This window comes from Crassostrea angulata, unplaced genomic scaffold, assembly GCF_025612915.1.
Source record: "Crassostrea angulata isolate pt1a10 unplaced genomic scaffold, ASM2561291v2 HiC_scaffold_59, whole genome shotgun sequence".
Classification (NCBI taxonomy): domain Eukaryota; kingdom Metazoa; phylum Mollusca; class Bivalvia; order Ostreida; family Ostreidae; genus Magallana; species Magallana angulata.
In genome coordinates, this window is record NW_026441614.1 from 129,726 (window position 1) to 148,252 (window position 18,527).

General features: G+C 38.1%; 1 protein-coding gene across 1 annotated transcript; it reads left to right on the forward strand.

Annotated features, from left to right (window-relative positions):
- Nucleotides 1-15,302: 15,302 nt before the first annotated feature.
- On the forward strand, nucleotides 15,303-16,283 carry LOC128168853 (uncharacterized). Its single transcript, XM_052835011.1, has one exon. It carries the CDS (start codon nucleotides 15,303-15,305, stop codon nucleotides 16,074-16,076), a length of 774 nt encoding a protein of 257 aa, XP_052690971.1. The 3' UTR covers nucleotides 16,077-16,283.
- Nucleotides 16,284-18,527: the final 2,244 nt, after the last annotated feature.

Here is an 18,527-nt window from a genome sequence, read left to right on the forward strand (position 1 = left end):
AGTACTGCGAGAATTCGATGCAACATTTGACAATGTCAGAAATAGATTTCTGTATTTCCTTCATTTAAAGTCTGCAAAGTATAAAAGCTTGAATTTATAAACGACCTATTCGGCATTTTAAAAGATAAACATGTATACAAGAAACAGACATTGCTTCACGTTTCATATTATTTCTTCGATGCCCAATAACAGGGACGCATATTTCTGTTCGATATTAACCTGAACATATCGAATTAATAAATGTTAGCTAGCTATAAATGCTTAAGAATTTATACTTTAAAAATAACTCTGAGTGGTTTAACTATAAACGATATAAACTTCCTAAAGGAATTATTTATTTCCAGATCGTGTTTACATTTATCGCCGAACGAATCGCTCGAAAAATGATAATTACGCTCAGTTATATGTGATAACAAAATAATTTGATAAAATATGTGACTAAACAGTTCCTCAATAAGTGCATCGAAGTTATTTATCTGTTTTTTATGCATAAATATAGTAAAATCAAAAATCGAATCGCTTACCTGTTTGTTTACGTTATTGTGTCCATCCCGCGTACGATTTAATTTTACCGTAGCACAGATAAGTAAGCTATCCCGCTCGAAGAATATTCGGTTTTAAGATTTAATTATTCATTTTGAGAACTACATTATTTGATAAAATCATTTAATTCTTAAATTTCGTTTCATTTAACTTGCATTCCTATATTTTAAAGGTATAGGATAGGATAGGATAGGATAGAGCTTATTTGCAGGATAGGATGCAGGATACAGGACATAGGATAGGATAGGATAGTTTTGTCAACTTTCACGATAGCAGCACTGTAACACTTGGATTAAGTAGAGGACCTCAAGAGGTATTCATGATAAGCGTTAGAGGGCACCTATGTCCCCTAAAAAGGTTCGGTTAGCTCACCCGAACTTTGTCATATTTTAGCATTTCACAATGATGTAGGGGTTAAAAGTGGCCCATTATCTTCCTTATCTTTGAAGTGTGCATCAAACGAATAACAGGGTAGTGTAGGGGGCATATGGGGCTATTATTTCCCGGTCTCAGATTTGGGCTGTAGGGGTACCACCAAGTGGCTCCCAGAGGTTCTGGCTCATTTCAGGGATTTATATCTCACTTGAGATTGGCCACAGGAACTTGCTAACACTTGGATTAAGTAGAGGACCTCAAGAGGTATTCATGATAAGCGTTAGAGGGCACCTATGTCCCCTACAAAGGTTCGGTTAGCTCACCCGAACTTTGTCATATTTCAGCATTTCACAATGATGTAGGGGTTAAAAGTGGCCCATTATCTTCCTTATCTTTGAAGTGTGCATCAAACGAATAACAGGGTAGTGTAGGGGGCATATGGGGCTATTATTTCCCGGTCTCAGATTTGGGCTGTAGGGGTACCACCATGTGGCTCCCAGAGGTTCTGGCTCATTTCAGGGATTTATATCTCACTTGAGATTGGCCACAGGAACTTGCTAACACTTGGATTAAGTAAAGGACCTCAAGAGGTATTCATGATAAGCGTTAGAGGGCACCTATGTCCCCTACAAAGGTTCGGTTAGCTCACCCGAACTTTGTCATATTTTAGCATTTCACAATGATGTAGGGGTTAAAAGTGGCCTATTATCTTCCTTATCTTTGAAGTGTGCATCAAACGAATAACAGGGTAGTGTAGGGGGCATATGGGGCTATTATTTCCCGGTCTCAGATTTGGGCTGTAGGGGTACCACCAAGTGGCTCCCAGAGGTTCTGGCTCATTTCAGGGATTTATATCTCACTTGAGATTGGCCACAGGAACTTGCTAACACTTGGATTAAGTAGAGGACCTCAAGAGGTATTCATGATAAGCGTTAGAGGGCACCTATGTCCCCTACAAAGGTTCGGTTAGCTCACCCGAAATTTGTCATATTTTAGCATTTCACAATGATGTAGGGGTTAAAAGTGGCCCATTATCTTCCTTATCTTTGAAGTGTGCATCAAACGAATAACAGGGTAGTGTAGGGGGCATATGGGGCTATTATTTCCCGGTCTCAGATTTGGGCTGTAGGGGTACCACCAAGTGGCTCCCAGGGGTTCTGGCTCATTTCAGGGATTTATATCTCACTTGAGATTGGCCACAGGAACTTGCTAACACTTGGATTAAGTAGAGGACCTCAAGAGGTATTCATGATAAGCGTTAGAGGGCACCTATGTCCCCTACAAAGGTTCGGTTAGCTCACCCGAACTTTGTCATATTTTAGCATTTCACAATGATGTAGGGGTTAAAAGTGGCCCATTATCTTCCTTATCTTTGAAGTGTGCATCAAACGAATAACAGGGTAGTGTAGGGGGCATATGGGGCTATTATTTCCCGGTCTCAGATTTGGGCTGTAGGGGTACCACCAAGTGGCTCCCAGAGGTTCTGGCTCATTTCAGGGATTTATATCTCACTTGAGATTGGCCACAGGAACTTGCTAACACTTGGATTAAGTAGAGGACCTCAAGAGGTATTCATGATAAGCGTTAGAGGGCACCTATGTCCCCTACAAAGGTTCGGTTAGCTCACCCGAACTTTGTCATATTTTAGCATTTCACAATGATGTAGGGGTTAAGTGGCCTATTATCTTCCTTATCTTTGAAGTGTGCATCAAACGAATAACAGGGTAGTGTAGGGGGCATATGGGGCTATTATTTCCCGGTCTCAGATTTGGGCTGTAGGGGTACCACCAAGTGGCTCCCAGAGGTTCTGGCTCATTTCAGGGATTTATATCTCACTTGAGATTGGCCACAGGAACTTGCTAACACTTGGATTAAGTAGAGGACCTCAAGAGGTATTCATGATAAGCGTTAGAGGGCACCTATGTCCCCTACAAAGGTTCGGTTAGCTCACCCGAACTTTGTCATATTTTAGCATTTCACAATGATGTAGGGGTTAAAAGTGGCCCATTATCTTCCTTATCTTTGAAGTGTGCATCAAACGAATAACAGGGTAGTGTAGGGGGCATATGGGGCTATTATTTCCTGGTCTCAGATTTGGGCTGTAGGGGTACCACCAAGTGGCTCCCAGGGGTTCTGGCTCATTTCAGGGATTTATATCTCACTTGAGATTGGCCACAGGAACTTGCTAACACTTGGATTAAGTAGAGGACCTCAAGAGGTATTCATGATAAACGTTAGAGGGCACCTATGTCCCCTACAAAGGTTCGGTTAGCTCACCCGAACTTTGTCATATTTTAGCATTTCACAATGATGTAGGGGTTAAAAGTGGCCCATTATCTTCCTTATCTTTGAAGTGTGCATCAAACGAATAACAGGGTAGTGTAGGGGGCATATGGGGCTATTATTTCCCGGTCTCAGATTTGGGCTGTAGGGGTACCACCAAGTGGCTCCCAGAGGTTCTGGCTCATTTCAGGGATTTATATCTCACTTGAGATTGGCCACAGGAACTTGCTAACACTTGGATTAAGTAGAGGACCTCAAGAGGTATTCATGATAAGCGTTAGAGGGCACCTATGTCCCCTACAAAGGTTCGGTTAGCTCACCCGAACTTTGTCATATTTTAGCATTTCACAATGATGTAGGGGTTAAAAGTGGCCCATTATCTTCCTTATCTTTGAAGTGTGCATCAAACGAATAACAGGGTAGTGTAGGGGGCATATGGGGCTATTATTTCCCGGTCTCAGATTTGGGCTGTAGGGGTACCACCAAGTGGCTCCCAGAGGTTCTGGCTCATTTCAGGGATTTATATCTCACTTGAGATTGGCCACAGGAACTTGCTAACACTTGGATTAAGTAGAGGACCTCAAGAGGTATTCATGATAAGCGTTAGAGGGCACCTATGTCCCCTACAAAGGTTCGGTTAGCTCACCCGAACTTTGTCATATTTTAGCATTTCACAATGATGTAGGGGTTAAAAGTGGCCTATTATCTTCCTTATCTTTGAAGTGTGCATCAAACGAATAACAGGGTAGTGTAGGGGGCATATGGGGCTATTATTTCCCGGTCTCAGATTTGGGCTGTAGGGGTACCACCAAGTGGCTCCCAGAGGTTCTGGCTCATTTCAGGGATTTATATCTCACTTGAGATTGGCCACAGGAACTTGCTAACACTTGGATTAAGTAGAGGACCTCAAGAGGTATTCATGATAAGCGTTAGAGGGCACCTATGTCCCCTACAAAGGTTCGGTTAGCTCACCCGAACTTTGTCATATTTTAGCATTTCACAATGATGTAGGGGTTAAAAGTGGCCCATTATCTTCCTTATCTTTGAAGTGTGCATCAAACGAATAACAGGGTAGTGTAGGGGGCATATGGGGCTATTATTTCCCGGTCTCAGATTTGGGCTGTAGGGGTACCACCAAGTGGCTCCCAGGGGTTCTGGCTCATTTCAGGGATTTATATCTCACTTGAGATTGGCCACAGGAACTTGCTAACACTTGGATTAAGTAGAGGACCTCAAGAGGTATTCATGATAAGCGTTAGAGGGCACCTATGACCCCCTACAAGGGTTCGGTTAGCTCACCCGAACTTTGTCATATTTTAGCATTTCACAATGATGTAGGGGTTAAAAGTGGCCCATTATCTTCCTTATCTTTGAAGTGTGCATCAAACGAATAACAGGGTAGTGTAGGGGGCATATGGGGCTATTATTTCCCGGTCTCAGATTTGGGCTGTAGGGGTATCACCAAGTGGCTCCCAGAGGTTCTGGCTCATTTCAGGGATTTATCTCTCACTTGAGATTGACCACAAGAACTTGATAACACTGGAATGAGGTAGAGGGCCTTAATCCAAGTGTTTGCAAGTTCCTGTGGCCAATCTCATATGAGATGTAAATCCCTGAAATGAGCCAGAGCCCCTGGGAGCCACTTCGTGGTACCCCTACAGCCCAAATTTGAGACTGGAAAATAATAGCCCCATAGGTCCCCTACACTGCCCTGGTATCCGTTTAATGCACACTTCAAAGATAAAAGAGATAATGGCCCACCGCTCACCCATATAGCAGTGTGAAATGCTAAAATATGACAAAGTTCGGGTGAGCTCAACCGACCCTTGCAGGGGTCATAGGTGCCCTCTATCGCTTATTATGAATACCTATTGAGACCCTCTACCTAATTCTAGTGTTATCAAGTTCTTTTGGTCAATCTCAAGTCAGATATAAACCCCTGAAATGAACCAGAACCCCTGGGAGCCACTTCGTGGTACCCCTACAGCCCAAATTTGAGACTGGAAAATAATAGCCCCATAGGTCCCCTACACAGCCCTGGTATCCGTTTAATGCACACTTCAAAGATAAAAGAGATAATGGCCCGCCGCTCACCCATATAGCAGTGTGAAATGCTAAAATGTATCAAATTTCGGGTGAGCTAAACCGACCCTTGCAGGGGTCATAGGTGCCCTCTACCGCTTATTATGAATACCTCTTGAGGTCCTCTACCTAATCCCAGTTTTATTAATTTTTTGTGGTCAATCTCAAGTGAGATATAAACCCCTGAAATGAGCCAGAACCCCTTGGAGCCACTTGGTGGTACCCCTACAGCCCAAATCTGAGACCGGGAAATAATAGCCCCATATGCCCCCTACACTACCCTGTTATTCGTTTGATGCACACTTCAAAGATAAGGAAGATAATGGGCCACTTTTAACCCCTATATCATTGTGAAATGCTAAAATATGACAAAGTTCGGGTGAGCTAACGGAACCCTTGTAGGGGGTCATAGGTGCCCTCTAACGCTTATTATGAATACCTATTGAGGTCCTTTACTTAATCCAAGTGTTATCAAGTTCTTTTGGTCAATCTCAAGTCAGATATAAACCCCTGAAATGAGCCGGAACCCCTGGGAGCCACTTCGTGGTACCCCTACAGCCCAAATTTGAGACTGGGAAATAATAGCCCCATAGGTCCCCTACACTGCCCTGGTATCCGTTTAATGCACACTTCAAAGATAAAAGAGATAATGGCCCGCCGCTCACCCATATAGCAGTGTGAAATGCTAAAATGTATCAAAGTTCGGGTGAGCTAAACCGACCCTTGCAGGGGTCATAGGTGCCCTCTAACGCTTATTATGAATACCTCTTGAGGTCCTCTACCTAATCCCAGTTTTATTATTTTTTTGTGGTCAATCACAAGTGAGATATAAACCCCTGAAATGAGCCAGAACCCCTTGGAGCCACTTGGTGGTACCCCTACAGCCCAAATCTGAGACCGGGAAATAATAGCCCCATATGCCCCCTACACTACCCTGTTATTCGTTTGATGCACACTTCAAATATAAGGAAGATAATTGGCCACTTTTAACCCCTATATCATTGTGAAATGCTAAAATATGACAAAGTTCGGGTGAGCTAACGGAACCCTTGTAGGGGTCATAGGTGCCCTCTAACGCTTGTTATGAATACCTATTGAGGTCCTCTACTTAATCCAAGTGTTATCAAGTTCTTTTGGTCAATCTCAAGTCAGATATAAACCCCTGAAATGAGCCAGAACCCCTGGGAGCCACTTCGTGGTACCCCTACAGCCCAAATTTGAGACTGGGAAATAATAGCCCTATAGGTCCCCTACACTGCCCTGGTATCCGTTTAATGCACACTTCAAAGATAAAAGAGATAATGGCCCGCCGCTCACCCATATAGCAGTGTGAAATGCTAAAATGTATCAAAGTTCGGGTGAACTAAACCGACCCTTGCAGGGGTCATAGGTGCCCTCTACCGCTTATTATGAATACCTCTTGAGGTCCTCTACCTAATCCCAGTTTTATCACTTTTTTGTGGTCAATCACAAGTGAGATATAAACCCCTGAAATGAGCCAGAACCCCTTGGAGCCACTTGGTGGTACCCCTACAGCCCAAATCTGAGGCCGGGAAATAATAGCCCCATATGCCCCCTACACTACCCTGTTATTCGTTTGATGCACACTTCAAATATAAGGAAGATAATTGGCCACTTTTAACCCCTATATCATTGTGAAATGCTAAAATATGACAAAGTTCGGGTGAGCTAACGGAACCCTTGTAGGGGTCATAGGTGCCCTCTAACGCTTATTATGAATACCTATTGAGGTCCTCTACTTAATCCAAGTGTTATCAAGTTCTTTTGGTCAATCTCAAGTCAGATATAAACCCCTGGAATGAGCCAGAACCCCTGGGAGCCACTTCGGGGTACCCCTACAGCCCAAATTTGAGACTGGGAAATAATAGCCCCATAGGTCCCCTACACTGCCCTGGTATCCGTTTAATGCACACTTCAAAGATAAAAGAGATAATGGCCCACCGCTCACCCATATAGCAGTGTGAAATGCTAAAATATGACAAAGTTCGGGTGAGCTAAACCGACCTTTTTCATTTTCATTGTTGTATTCTTCGAAGGTTCACGTCAAAACATGGCTGAGACAAAATAATCTCAATTTCACCTGATGATTTTCGCTGTTTTTGACTGCTACACATGATAATTTTTTTATGAGAATAAAATCACAATGCTGGGTGTTCTATTGTCTCATATTTGTAATAATACGATGTCTTTTTAATTTTTAATCACTTTATACGATGTAAATAGTTTTTCTATTTGTATCAATAAGACTACACTTAGGATAACATTATTTTCATAACTTATGACCCGTATAAACGTATTTCATTTTTATCCAACAAAGACGCATTTATAACTCTTATCCAGGCGAGCTTTACTGCTTAGGAAGTCGCAAATGCTCGTACAAATTATTGAGCATTAATCATTTTGATATTAATTAAAGTATGTCGATAATTAAGTAAAATAAAAACTTTTGTTCGAGTACTCTCAGTACTGTGATGAATTTCCTTATTGGCTGCTAGCTTCTACGGTATTAGTGGCTGCTGTTAGTGTCTGCTAGCTTCAGCCTGGTAACAAATTTACCGTTATATTGTCGCCGAATACACAGAAAAACCTGATTTTCCCCGGTAACAGCATCTTCGCTAGCCAAGGGTTTTCGGTCCACTTTGCTCCCCATAAACCCTTGGCGAATTTCATTACGAAAACTCAGTGACAAGCTCCGTTTTATGATTGGCTGCAGCTGCGAGTAGCTGATCCAATCGCGGTGCTTGTAAATATAAACGTTAAATGAAAACACGTGTGATCTTTGGTAAAACATTCGGTGCTTTTAACAAATTGAGACTCAAGATCTTGAGTACAGTGCCTCCCCAACGATGGTAAAACCAGATGGCTTTAAAAACCGGTATATTTTACTGGAAATGAACATAGTTCTACAAACTTCTCCAAGCTAGCGTGATAGCATGGGAAGTAAACATGGCAAATGTAGAAGTTGCCTATCCCGTTAGTATATATACGTTCCTGCTTATAGTTATTGCTTTTAAAGGTTTAATGAACTGCGTTTTATTTTATGTCTTTGTTCCGCAATATTCACGACAACGATACCTGGTTTTATGGCATAAAACCTTTCATATGAATCGGCGACTTTTTCACTTCCGGTACAGGTCCTTACAAAATACTACGAATTAAATATCCTTTGCTTTCTCTTGGTTTTTGCTTTATTGTTTTTAAGTTGTATTTATACCGTGATGTGTATATAACCCGTTGTTTAATTCAATTAAAATGTAGATATGTAAGGGGCTCAATTTGCTCGCTAGATAGCGCCACCAGACCAGATTTCGTACTGAAATACGCCAAGGGTTTATGGGGAGCAACGTGGACCGAAAACCCTTGGCTAGCGAAGATCTTGTAACAGAAAAATCATCAGACCCCACTGTCACCAAAATTTTCAAATCCCTCAACTCAGAATTCAACTAGAATCCTTAAAAATAGTGCATTAACTTGAGGTAAAAACGCAGACTTGAGGGAAGTTGGCGACAGTGGAGCCAGCTCAATTTAACATCACAAGAATTACCACACGTGCTTATCGCTCTCGAGTTGCAATATTGTGAACGTAAAATCACCCTATGATATGATCGTGGCTGGTACGTGATGAAATCTTCCAAGAAGTCCTTCGGGCTTCACACGATTTGACAAATTGATATCCCAGTGAACTTATAAACTTGCTGTTTATTGTTTAAGTGAACTTTTTTTTATGACCACATCATGATTATCTCATGCGCTTATCGTTTGACGGCAGTAAATAAACTCTATGTCTACCTTAGTTATACGGGTATAACCTGGGTTGTGGCAGTTTACGCTTTATAATCCGCGTAACTGATTATCAAAAAGAGCGTGAATTGCCCCAATCCAAGTTATACCAGAATAACTTATGTTATACGAGAGGATCTTGGTTAGATACTGAGTTCATTCCTTATAATTATATTTGAGTGCATTTTTAATTTTAAAAGTGATATTGATGTTTAAAATTCGAACGTGACGTCAAGCGGGTTTGTGCGTTTTTGACGTTGTTGCATTGTGACGTACTACCCAGGTTACACAAATTTAACTATTTATTTCTCTCCAATCAATTCACGCTTCCACGTCGTCATTAGTGATGCTGTTGCTATCTTTGCTCAGCCAATCAGAATCGGGGAATATTTGTCGGCCATTACCTCCGACAATAAACATCATGTCGGAGGTTAGCATTTGTTAAAATTTCTATTATGGTGAAGACCTGTGCGTGGGGACGATGCAACAGCGATACCAGGCGTCCTGAGAGAATACAGGGAGTGCATTTCATTCCATTTCCCAAGCCCAAAACGCAGAAAGACAGATGTCTGAGATGGATTAAGGCATGTGGGAGACCACACTACCAGCTAAATGAGAGCAGAATAAATCGACACACGTTTGTGTGTACAAAGGTGAATATTACATTTTCTCGGTAAATGAAATAATGTAGAATTTCATATGTCTTAAAACACAATATAGGCCAAGAAGTCAGTATGATAAATGAGAGAGAGAGAGAGAGAGAGAGAGAGAGAGAGAGAGAGAAAGAGAGAAAATGTGTATATGATCATATCCGTTCCCCGTTCCTTAAATTAGAATTGTAATATAGTAGAAAAAACACTCATAAGATTGTCATGCAAGTCCCCTTCCGTAAAATAAAACCAGAATGGCCAAACAAATCTGACAAGCAGATAAAATAAGTAAGAATATTCAAGATGAATACTTGTACATTAAACTTGTTAACAGATTCCAAGTTTCTTATTTGATCAACATATTTTTGTCTACAAGTATCATGATCATGGTATGATAATTATTTATCAAAACCATCCATGATTGTTTGTTCACTGTCTTCAGTGTATGTATGATCATAAATTATGACTGAGAATTCTATTTTAGCATTTTGTGGATCCCAGTGGTCCCACTGAGGAATATCCAGATCCAATACCCAGGGGTTCAAAAAAATGTTTATGATGGTCAAGTCCAGGACTTAAAAAGTAAATTTTAGGCAAGTCCGATGAAGAAATTCCCAAGTCCACATTGTCATGATTGATAGACAAAATTATATCAACCTAAACATCACTAAAACTATTTATTTTAATTTGTTGCAATGAATAAAAACTATATGTTTGAAATTATGTTTTATTTTATATCATTGTATTAAAGCCACGGCCTATTGTCACTCACGCCAGTGGCTTTTGGAATTCGCGAATTTTTTTTTTTCATAAGTTTTGTCTGAGGAATTATTATCTTTATCACACCTCGAGTCACCCCCGGCTTCATGTTCCTCACAGGGTCTTTCATTTGGCGTTCCTTTGCATATATTACTGCTCGTAAATCCAAAACTCAACAAACTTACTGCCGTTTGTCATAGGGGAGAAACATGAGAAAATGTGTAAAAGCAGGTCATACCGCAACGGAAAATAAAAAGACGGATTGTATTTTCGAAATGTTCTTAATGCTTATGTGTTCATTAATGCCAAAAAATATAACACATTTTTATTAAATGCATGATGGAATTTGATTTATTTTTAATTGTATGAACTTTTTTAAATTTAAAAAAAGATAAGCAATACACAATGCCAAGTCCCTGGACTTCGGCGATTCTAATTGCCGAGTCCGGATCCGGAATTTGTTAGTCCGGGACGTCGGGCTTGAGGAATTTTGAACCCCTGATATACCTTCTGATGGTTCAAACATTAGAAAAAGCAGACGTCATTGGAGAGAACGAAGCGGGTTGGTCTTATTTTTTTTTTCAAAGAAAATACCATCACACAATGGGTTATATATTTAAGGTCTTCCGTTTTCCAACGGAAGACCTTATTGTTTTCGTTCGGTTTCTTTTTCCCTATTATTATTATTTTTTTTTTCTTACAAAATTTGTGCAGGCGATTTCTCGGAAATGGCTGAACCGATTTTCGTGAAACTTTCAGATCTAATAGATATTAATCCGAACTTAATATACATTTTTTTATTTTGATGACGTCATTTCCGTTCTTGAGAAAATGACGTTTTAGCGATTTCAGAGGGTCGGCTTGTCCAGGGATCTCCTCCTAAACGGTTAAAGATATTGAGTTCAAACTTTCAGGGATTGTAGACAAGAGATTGTAGATGTGCAATTTGGCATTCATATTTGTCATGCTCAAAAGGCGTTAAAGCTCGCCCGGTCCCGAAAATTGAGACTAAAAAAAGTCGTAATTTTTCATGGTTTTCTTAGTTTATCTCTTTTCTGAAAAATATTTTGTTAACACATGTAATGCAAAAAAAGTTTATATATACAAGACCTTTCATTTGATATCAAGAAAAAGATATTTTGTGAAATGTTATAGAAGCAAATATGTTTATCTCACAATTATGTATCCAAGCAGTGAAATGATTTTGTCACGTAATTAAGAGTTTTTAGGGACCAAAAGTCCAAAATTTCGATCACCCATATCTCAGAAAGGAAAAATATTTTGGTATGCAACACAGAAGAAAAGTTGTTCAAATTAATGTTCTTAACAATATGCAACCTTCAAAATTTTGTTAAACGGCCCCTATAAGGAGATAAGGGATCGGCTCCTAAAACCTTCTTTCTCATATATCTCCAGAATGGTAACAAATTTCCAAACACTTGTTGAACAAAATTTGTTTAGAATTAAATGACCTTTCATTTGATATCAAGAAAAAGGGGCTGGCCCCTAAAATTAGGGAACCAAATGGCTTTAAAGTCTTTAATCTGTAGCCCTTTAATGAAAGATATTTTGTAAAATGTTATAGAAGCAAATATGTTTATCTCACAGTTATGTATGCAAGCAATGTAACGATTTTGTCATGTATTACGTAATTAAGGGTTTTTAGGGGCCAAAAGTCCAAAATTTTGATCACCCATATCTAAGAAAGGAAAAATATTTTGTAATGCAATACAGAAGAAAAGTTGTTCAAATTAATGTTCATAACAATATGCAACCTTCGAACTTTTGTTAAACGCCCCTATAAGGAGATAAGGGATCGGTCCCTAAAACTTTCTTTCTCATTTATCTCTAGAATGATAACACATTTCTAAACACTTGTTGAATAAAATTTGTTTAGAATTAAATGACCTTTCATTTGATATCATGAAAAAGGGGCTGGCCCCTCAAATAAGGGGACCAAAGGGCTTTAAAGTCTTTAATCTGTAGCTCTTTACTGAGAGATATTTTGTGAAAGGTTATAGAAGCAAATATGTTTATCTCACAGTTATGTATCCAAGCAATGTAATGATTTTGCCATGTATTACGTAATTAAAGGTTGTTAGGGACCAAAAGTCCAAAATTTTGATCACCAATATCTCGGAAAGAAAAAAATATTTTGAAATGCAATACAGAAGAAAAGTTGTTCAAAAAGATGTTCTTTACCATATGCAATCTTCAAAATTTCGCCAAACGGCCCCTATAAGGAGATAAGGGATCGGCCCCTTTCTCATATACCTCTAGAACGGTTACGAATTTTTAAACACTTGTTGACAAAATGCGTTCAGAATTAAATGTCCTTTCTAATTTTAAAATGTTTTTATCTATAGCCCTTTAATGAGAGCCATTTTGTAAAAGGTTATTAATTCTAGATTAGGTATAATACGTTTCTATATCCTAACAATATAATGATTTTCTCTTGCGTTACCCAATTAGGGTTTTTAGGGACCAGATATAAACAAAATTAATATTTTCAATCTTGATTGGAGGAAATGCAAGCATTTAAAAAAGCAATGTAATAGAACTTATAAAAAGCGATGTAATGAAGCATACATGTAAGTACTTCACTCCTTTTTCAATATCATGTTTTGTTGTCGAAAATCAAAGTCGATGATGTCATATTTTCTTCTAGAAATCGGACGGAAGACCTCCTCGTTGCTCGCAACGAGATCGTGTCTAGTTTTTTCTTGTTATTATAGTCTGTCCCAAGTTATTGCTTCCATCACTTTTTGATGATTTTTAATGAAAATAAACATACCTGTCAATTAAGTACAATTCAGATTGATAAAAAGGAAAAAATCCAAGATTTCTTCATTGATATACATAATCTGTTTTTACTTGGAGAATCTCACAAGAACGAAAACAAATTTCTCATGGAGATTTATAATGGAAAATGTTGACAACTTTTCTCCATTTGGAAGTACTTGTGACACCTCGCACAATTTTTTAACGTTATCATATGAGATACTTTTATATGGTCTGCAGTGCAAAATCCCTGTAGACTTTTTATTTTGGGCTGTGTATTAAAACCTTAAGCAATAGAGAGGGCGATTCAAAACAGCTAGGGGATCTGGATTTTTTTCACTCTAGTGAATGGATGTACACATGTACTTTGGGCAGAGAGGTATTTATGATTTTCGAAATATTACGCAAAAAGTGGTGGAAGCTGAAACTTGGGACAGAGTATAATAATCTTATCCCATTTAATTTGATATGAATACTACATGTACTTCCTTTATAATAAATGAAATTTTAATTTGTAAATTTATGATAGATTTTAAAACAATACTGAAGTTAAACAATTATTCATAATTAAACATTTTATCTACAAGCCATACCATAATATTCAACAAAATTCACATACAACAACTGCAAGTGATACATGTACAACCTCGCCTAAAGAATGTATTGATGAGATTGGGGAGTCGTCATTGGATAGGGGGCCAACTCCAGCTGAAAATTGTTTTGAGGGGCTATCATTACTTGCAGGTAATATGCTTCTTTAAGAAGGAAACAGCAAAGAATTTATAAAAGAAAGACAGCTTTAGAAGCATGTCTGTCATGAATGAAACATCAGGAAAAATTCGTTCAATAAGCATGTCCTTTGTTGTGTAGACTATAAATTCACACCATGGTGCACCAGACACAAGTAATTGTCCCTGTACTTGAACATAATGATCATGATTCCTATTTATTGATATCAGACCATTTTCCTCTTTTAGCATGAAATTTTTTATCTGAGAACAAGCTTCAGAAATTGACAAATCTCTGGCCAAATATGGACATTTAATTTCAAAAATCCCACACTCTCCATTTTCACACAGTTTACCATCAAGAGTTGCAGCAAGAAATGGGAACGCATTATTGATAATCAGTCCACAATCAGGAAGGTGTGCATTTTGGACTGATTTGAGCTTTCCTAATTTCTCCCTGGCCAGTTTTTCCCTACTTAATCCATATTCTGTAGCTGCAGACTTTGTCGATAATTTACTTTGAAAAAGGGAGTTTAACAGCAAATCATTTGGTTGTTTCTTCCTTTTTACAACTCGATGCATCTGTGATGCTGTGATGCGATTTTCATATTGGTTCCTTGTTGTTTTTTCTATGTCTTCTGGATTAGAGGGGATCAGTTCTTCTGTTAGTAATTCCTTGTACCATGGGGGGAGTTTCACAACTGATGTCTGTGGAAAGGTAGTATTTCCACAATACATTAACACTCCATCATTCACTCGTATGCCCTTTGATTTTGACTGAAATTAATTAGGCACCAATTTTGAACATGTTGAAAATATTTTTTTTAACAATTGGTTTTAATCAAGTTCGCATCAGTAATTCTAAGAAAAATATCAATGCAATAGAAACTTGCAAGTTTGCATCTAATATAAAATCATTTTAGAATACATGAATAGGTATTTAAGTGGCAAATTTTATTTGCATCTTAATGCTATTAAACATTTAATTTGGTCCACAGATTCATGTCAGATAGACCATCTAATGCAGAAAAAGCTACAAGAGACAGAGGAAAAACTTCATCATCAGACAGTTCTTAACCAGCATTTAAACTTACAATTATCAACCGTTCGAAATCAACCAGAAGTTCAAATTGAAGGCCTCAATATTGAGAAAATTATTCAGCAAGAGAAGAAAATCACTAGGTTTTTTTGCTACTACACTAACCTTAAACATTCAACTTTTGTAACTTTGTACAACATTTTAACTGAACAACAAATGCCAGTACATGTATTCCCAAAGAAAAGGAAAGATGTGAAGACTATGAAACCAGAAACTCAACTACTATTAACTCTGATGCGACTTCGCCATTACTTTGGATTGAAAGACCTAGCTGCTCGGTTTTTGATATCAACTCAGTCTGTGGGTGAAATATTTTCTGCGTGGATTGAACATATGTATTTGATCCTTGGATCCATACCAATATGGCCACACAGAAGTGACACAATTCGAAATATGCCTTCGCAATTCAGAGTAGAATTTCTTGACACTTTAGCTATTATTGATTGCACAGATCTTAAAACCCAAAAACGGTCATCGTTAAAATTACAGTCACAGATGTACTCTGATTATAAGTCAGCAACAACCCTGAAAGGACTGGTAGCATGTGACCCCATGAGCAACATAATTTTTGTAAGTGAGCTGTTTACAGGATCAATGTCTGATGTAGAAATTACAGCAAAGAGTGGGTTTTATAAACTCTTGGAGCAGCTCATTGTAACAGGATATATTCATCATGGAGATTCTATTATGGCCGACAAAGGTTTCACGATATCTGGTGAACTTCAGAATGTTGGATTGCATCTAAACTTGCCATCTTTTGTGAATTCGGGTATTCAAATGTGTCAGGCAGATGTAGAAATTGCACAAAAAATTGTAGCCCATCGTTTTCATGTTGAAAGGGCAATTAGGAAAATAAGAACCTTCAAAATATTGTCTGGTTGCATTCCTACTAGTCTGTTTGGATCAATTAATAAAATCTGGACCGTTTGTGTACTACTAACTCTGTGGCAGAATCCGGTGTTGAAAAATAAGTGATTTTTTTGCTTAATAAAAAACATGTATTTGATATGTACAATCTTGATTCTTGAATTGAACATGTATGTATTGAATATATATGGTTACATACATGTATGTCTTATGTTGATTCTTTCTGTTGGATGATTATGTGTGAGCAGTGTATTGTATTACACACCTGATAGCTGAGAGCTGACCCAAGCTTCACATCACCAAATTCACTTTTTATTGTTGGTACAATGTACATGTATTGTATTCAACTTTGATATTGGTAGTCCATCCAATGACTTCAGCATTTGATGTGATCGTTCTGTCAACTCGGGTACTCTATTGTTATATTAATTCAGATGTGATTAAATCAGGTGATGATTTTTACAACAGAATTAATAAAATTTACAATTTATCAGATAATTCATATACCTGGATTTAATTTCTTTTGGAAGAACTGGAACTTTTTTGTGAGTTTCCTTAGCTTTAACAACCAACACTTCATTTATTGAAAAAGGCTGTATTTTATTTCCTCTTGGTATATTCCATTGCTGGGGAAGGCTTGTACAAGATTGCTCGGTGGGGACATCCTTAAGACCAAGAACTTTGAACTGTTGTATACATTTTGTTAGTCTAACTATATGGGAGCATTTACCTGAAACCCTGCAATTTTTTTGGATTATTTTCTCATGAATTATAGGATATTTGCTGTCTTCAATAACAGTATAATAGAAGTTTTATAAATATTTACACAGATGAAAGTACGAAGACTAGAACAAATCAACAAAACAGCAATAGTAAATATATGTTAGTGAAACTATTTATGTGCGACAAAGAACTGTTGATTGTTTGTCAATAGTTTAGCAATAAGATTTAATATGACAAAATTCAGGTATATATATTGTGTATCATCACAAGGATCCCAATTTATATTTTATAAAATCATCAATTCAGTTTTACCTTTCATATAACATATACGTAGTGTTTTACCCTGATACATGTGTATTAATAATTTACCGTCAATATTACAAAAGTGGACTCGGAGCAGCTGACTGAATACGAAACATACATGTAGCAACTTTTGAAAAATTATAATACCTCTTTAACAACAAAAACACCAAACAGCAACAAATATGCAAAAGAACTCGTAAAAACAGGTTTAATTCTCTCTGTCAAGTTTACCCAGCAGTACATGAACAATACGCGTCCGTTACAGCGGAGTCTGAGAGATCAACAGTAAGCCGGTGAGGTGTTTCCCCCTTCCTCATGCTTCGGAAGCATCTTGCGCTAATAATTACAGTGTTATCTTTGTTTTTGTTAATAGTTACGTTGTGAATGTACCCTTCTTGAAAATAAATTACACCTTTTGATAGACTTTTCTCAGAAAAGCGTGATTAAACGACGCTATTGTGAAGTTGTCAGGGACGAGTTCTAAATCACCCGCCATGTTGTTAACAAAGTTTGTCGGAGTATAGAGTCACGTGATTTTGGTTGCCATCGGTGGGCGGGGCGTGGAAGCGTGAATTGTCGCGTTACAACCAGAATGAAATTATAAGTAATAAACATTAAAAAAAAAAAGGTTCACATTCCGAAGATTTTTGCTTGAAAAGTGTGTTGAAAGCTACGGCAGTTATAACACTGCAACACACACAGGATACTCAGAGGATAAAATGTTCAAATAACAAGAGGCCCATGGGCCACATCGCTCACCTGAGGAACAATAGGTATGATAAAATCAGATTAATGAAGTCATAATACAAACAATCTGGACAATGTACAATAATACATGTAGATCCTGTATAAATAAAATCCATTTTTCCCCCTGGATATTCTTATGTTTATAATCATTAGTCCTTTTTCTAACAGGATGATTTTATAGTCATATCACATGTTGAGTATTGCAGTCTTCAAAAAAATCCTTTACAATTGTTTATATATGGGATATTAAGCTACATCAAACACTGAACCTTCTTGTGAGGCCTAAGAATTGTCCTGGAGCCAAAGTCTTAACAATTATAAAGAATCATCTAGCTGATTAGTTTCTGAGAAGAAGATTTTAAAAGATTTACTCTATATATTCCTATGTAAAACTTTAACCCCCCCCCCCCCCCAATGTGGCCTCACCCTACCCCCAGGGATCTTGTTTTCACAACTTTGAATCTACACTACCTGAGGATACTTGCACACAAGTTTCAGCTTTCCTGGCTGATTAATTTCTGAGAAGAAGATTTTTAAATATTTACTCTATATATTCCTATGTAAAACTTCGACCCCCAATTGTGCCCCACCCTACCCCCAGGGGGGATCATGATTTTCACAACTTTGAATCTACACTGCCTGAGGATGCTTCCACACAAGTTTCAGCTTTCCTGGCTGATTAGTTTCTGAGAAGAAGATTTTCAAAGATTTACTCTATATATTCCAATGTAAAACTTCGACCCCCCCCCCCCATTGTAGCCCCACCCTACCCAGGGGGTCATGATT

Bases quoted from the DNA above. Each gene is read 5' to 3' on its own strand.
- LOC128168853 (XM_052835011.1), top strand. From the start codon at position 15,303: ATGAAACCAGAAACTCAACTACTATTAACTCTGATGCGACTTCGCCAT.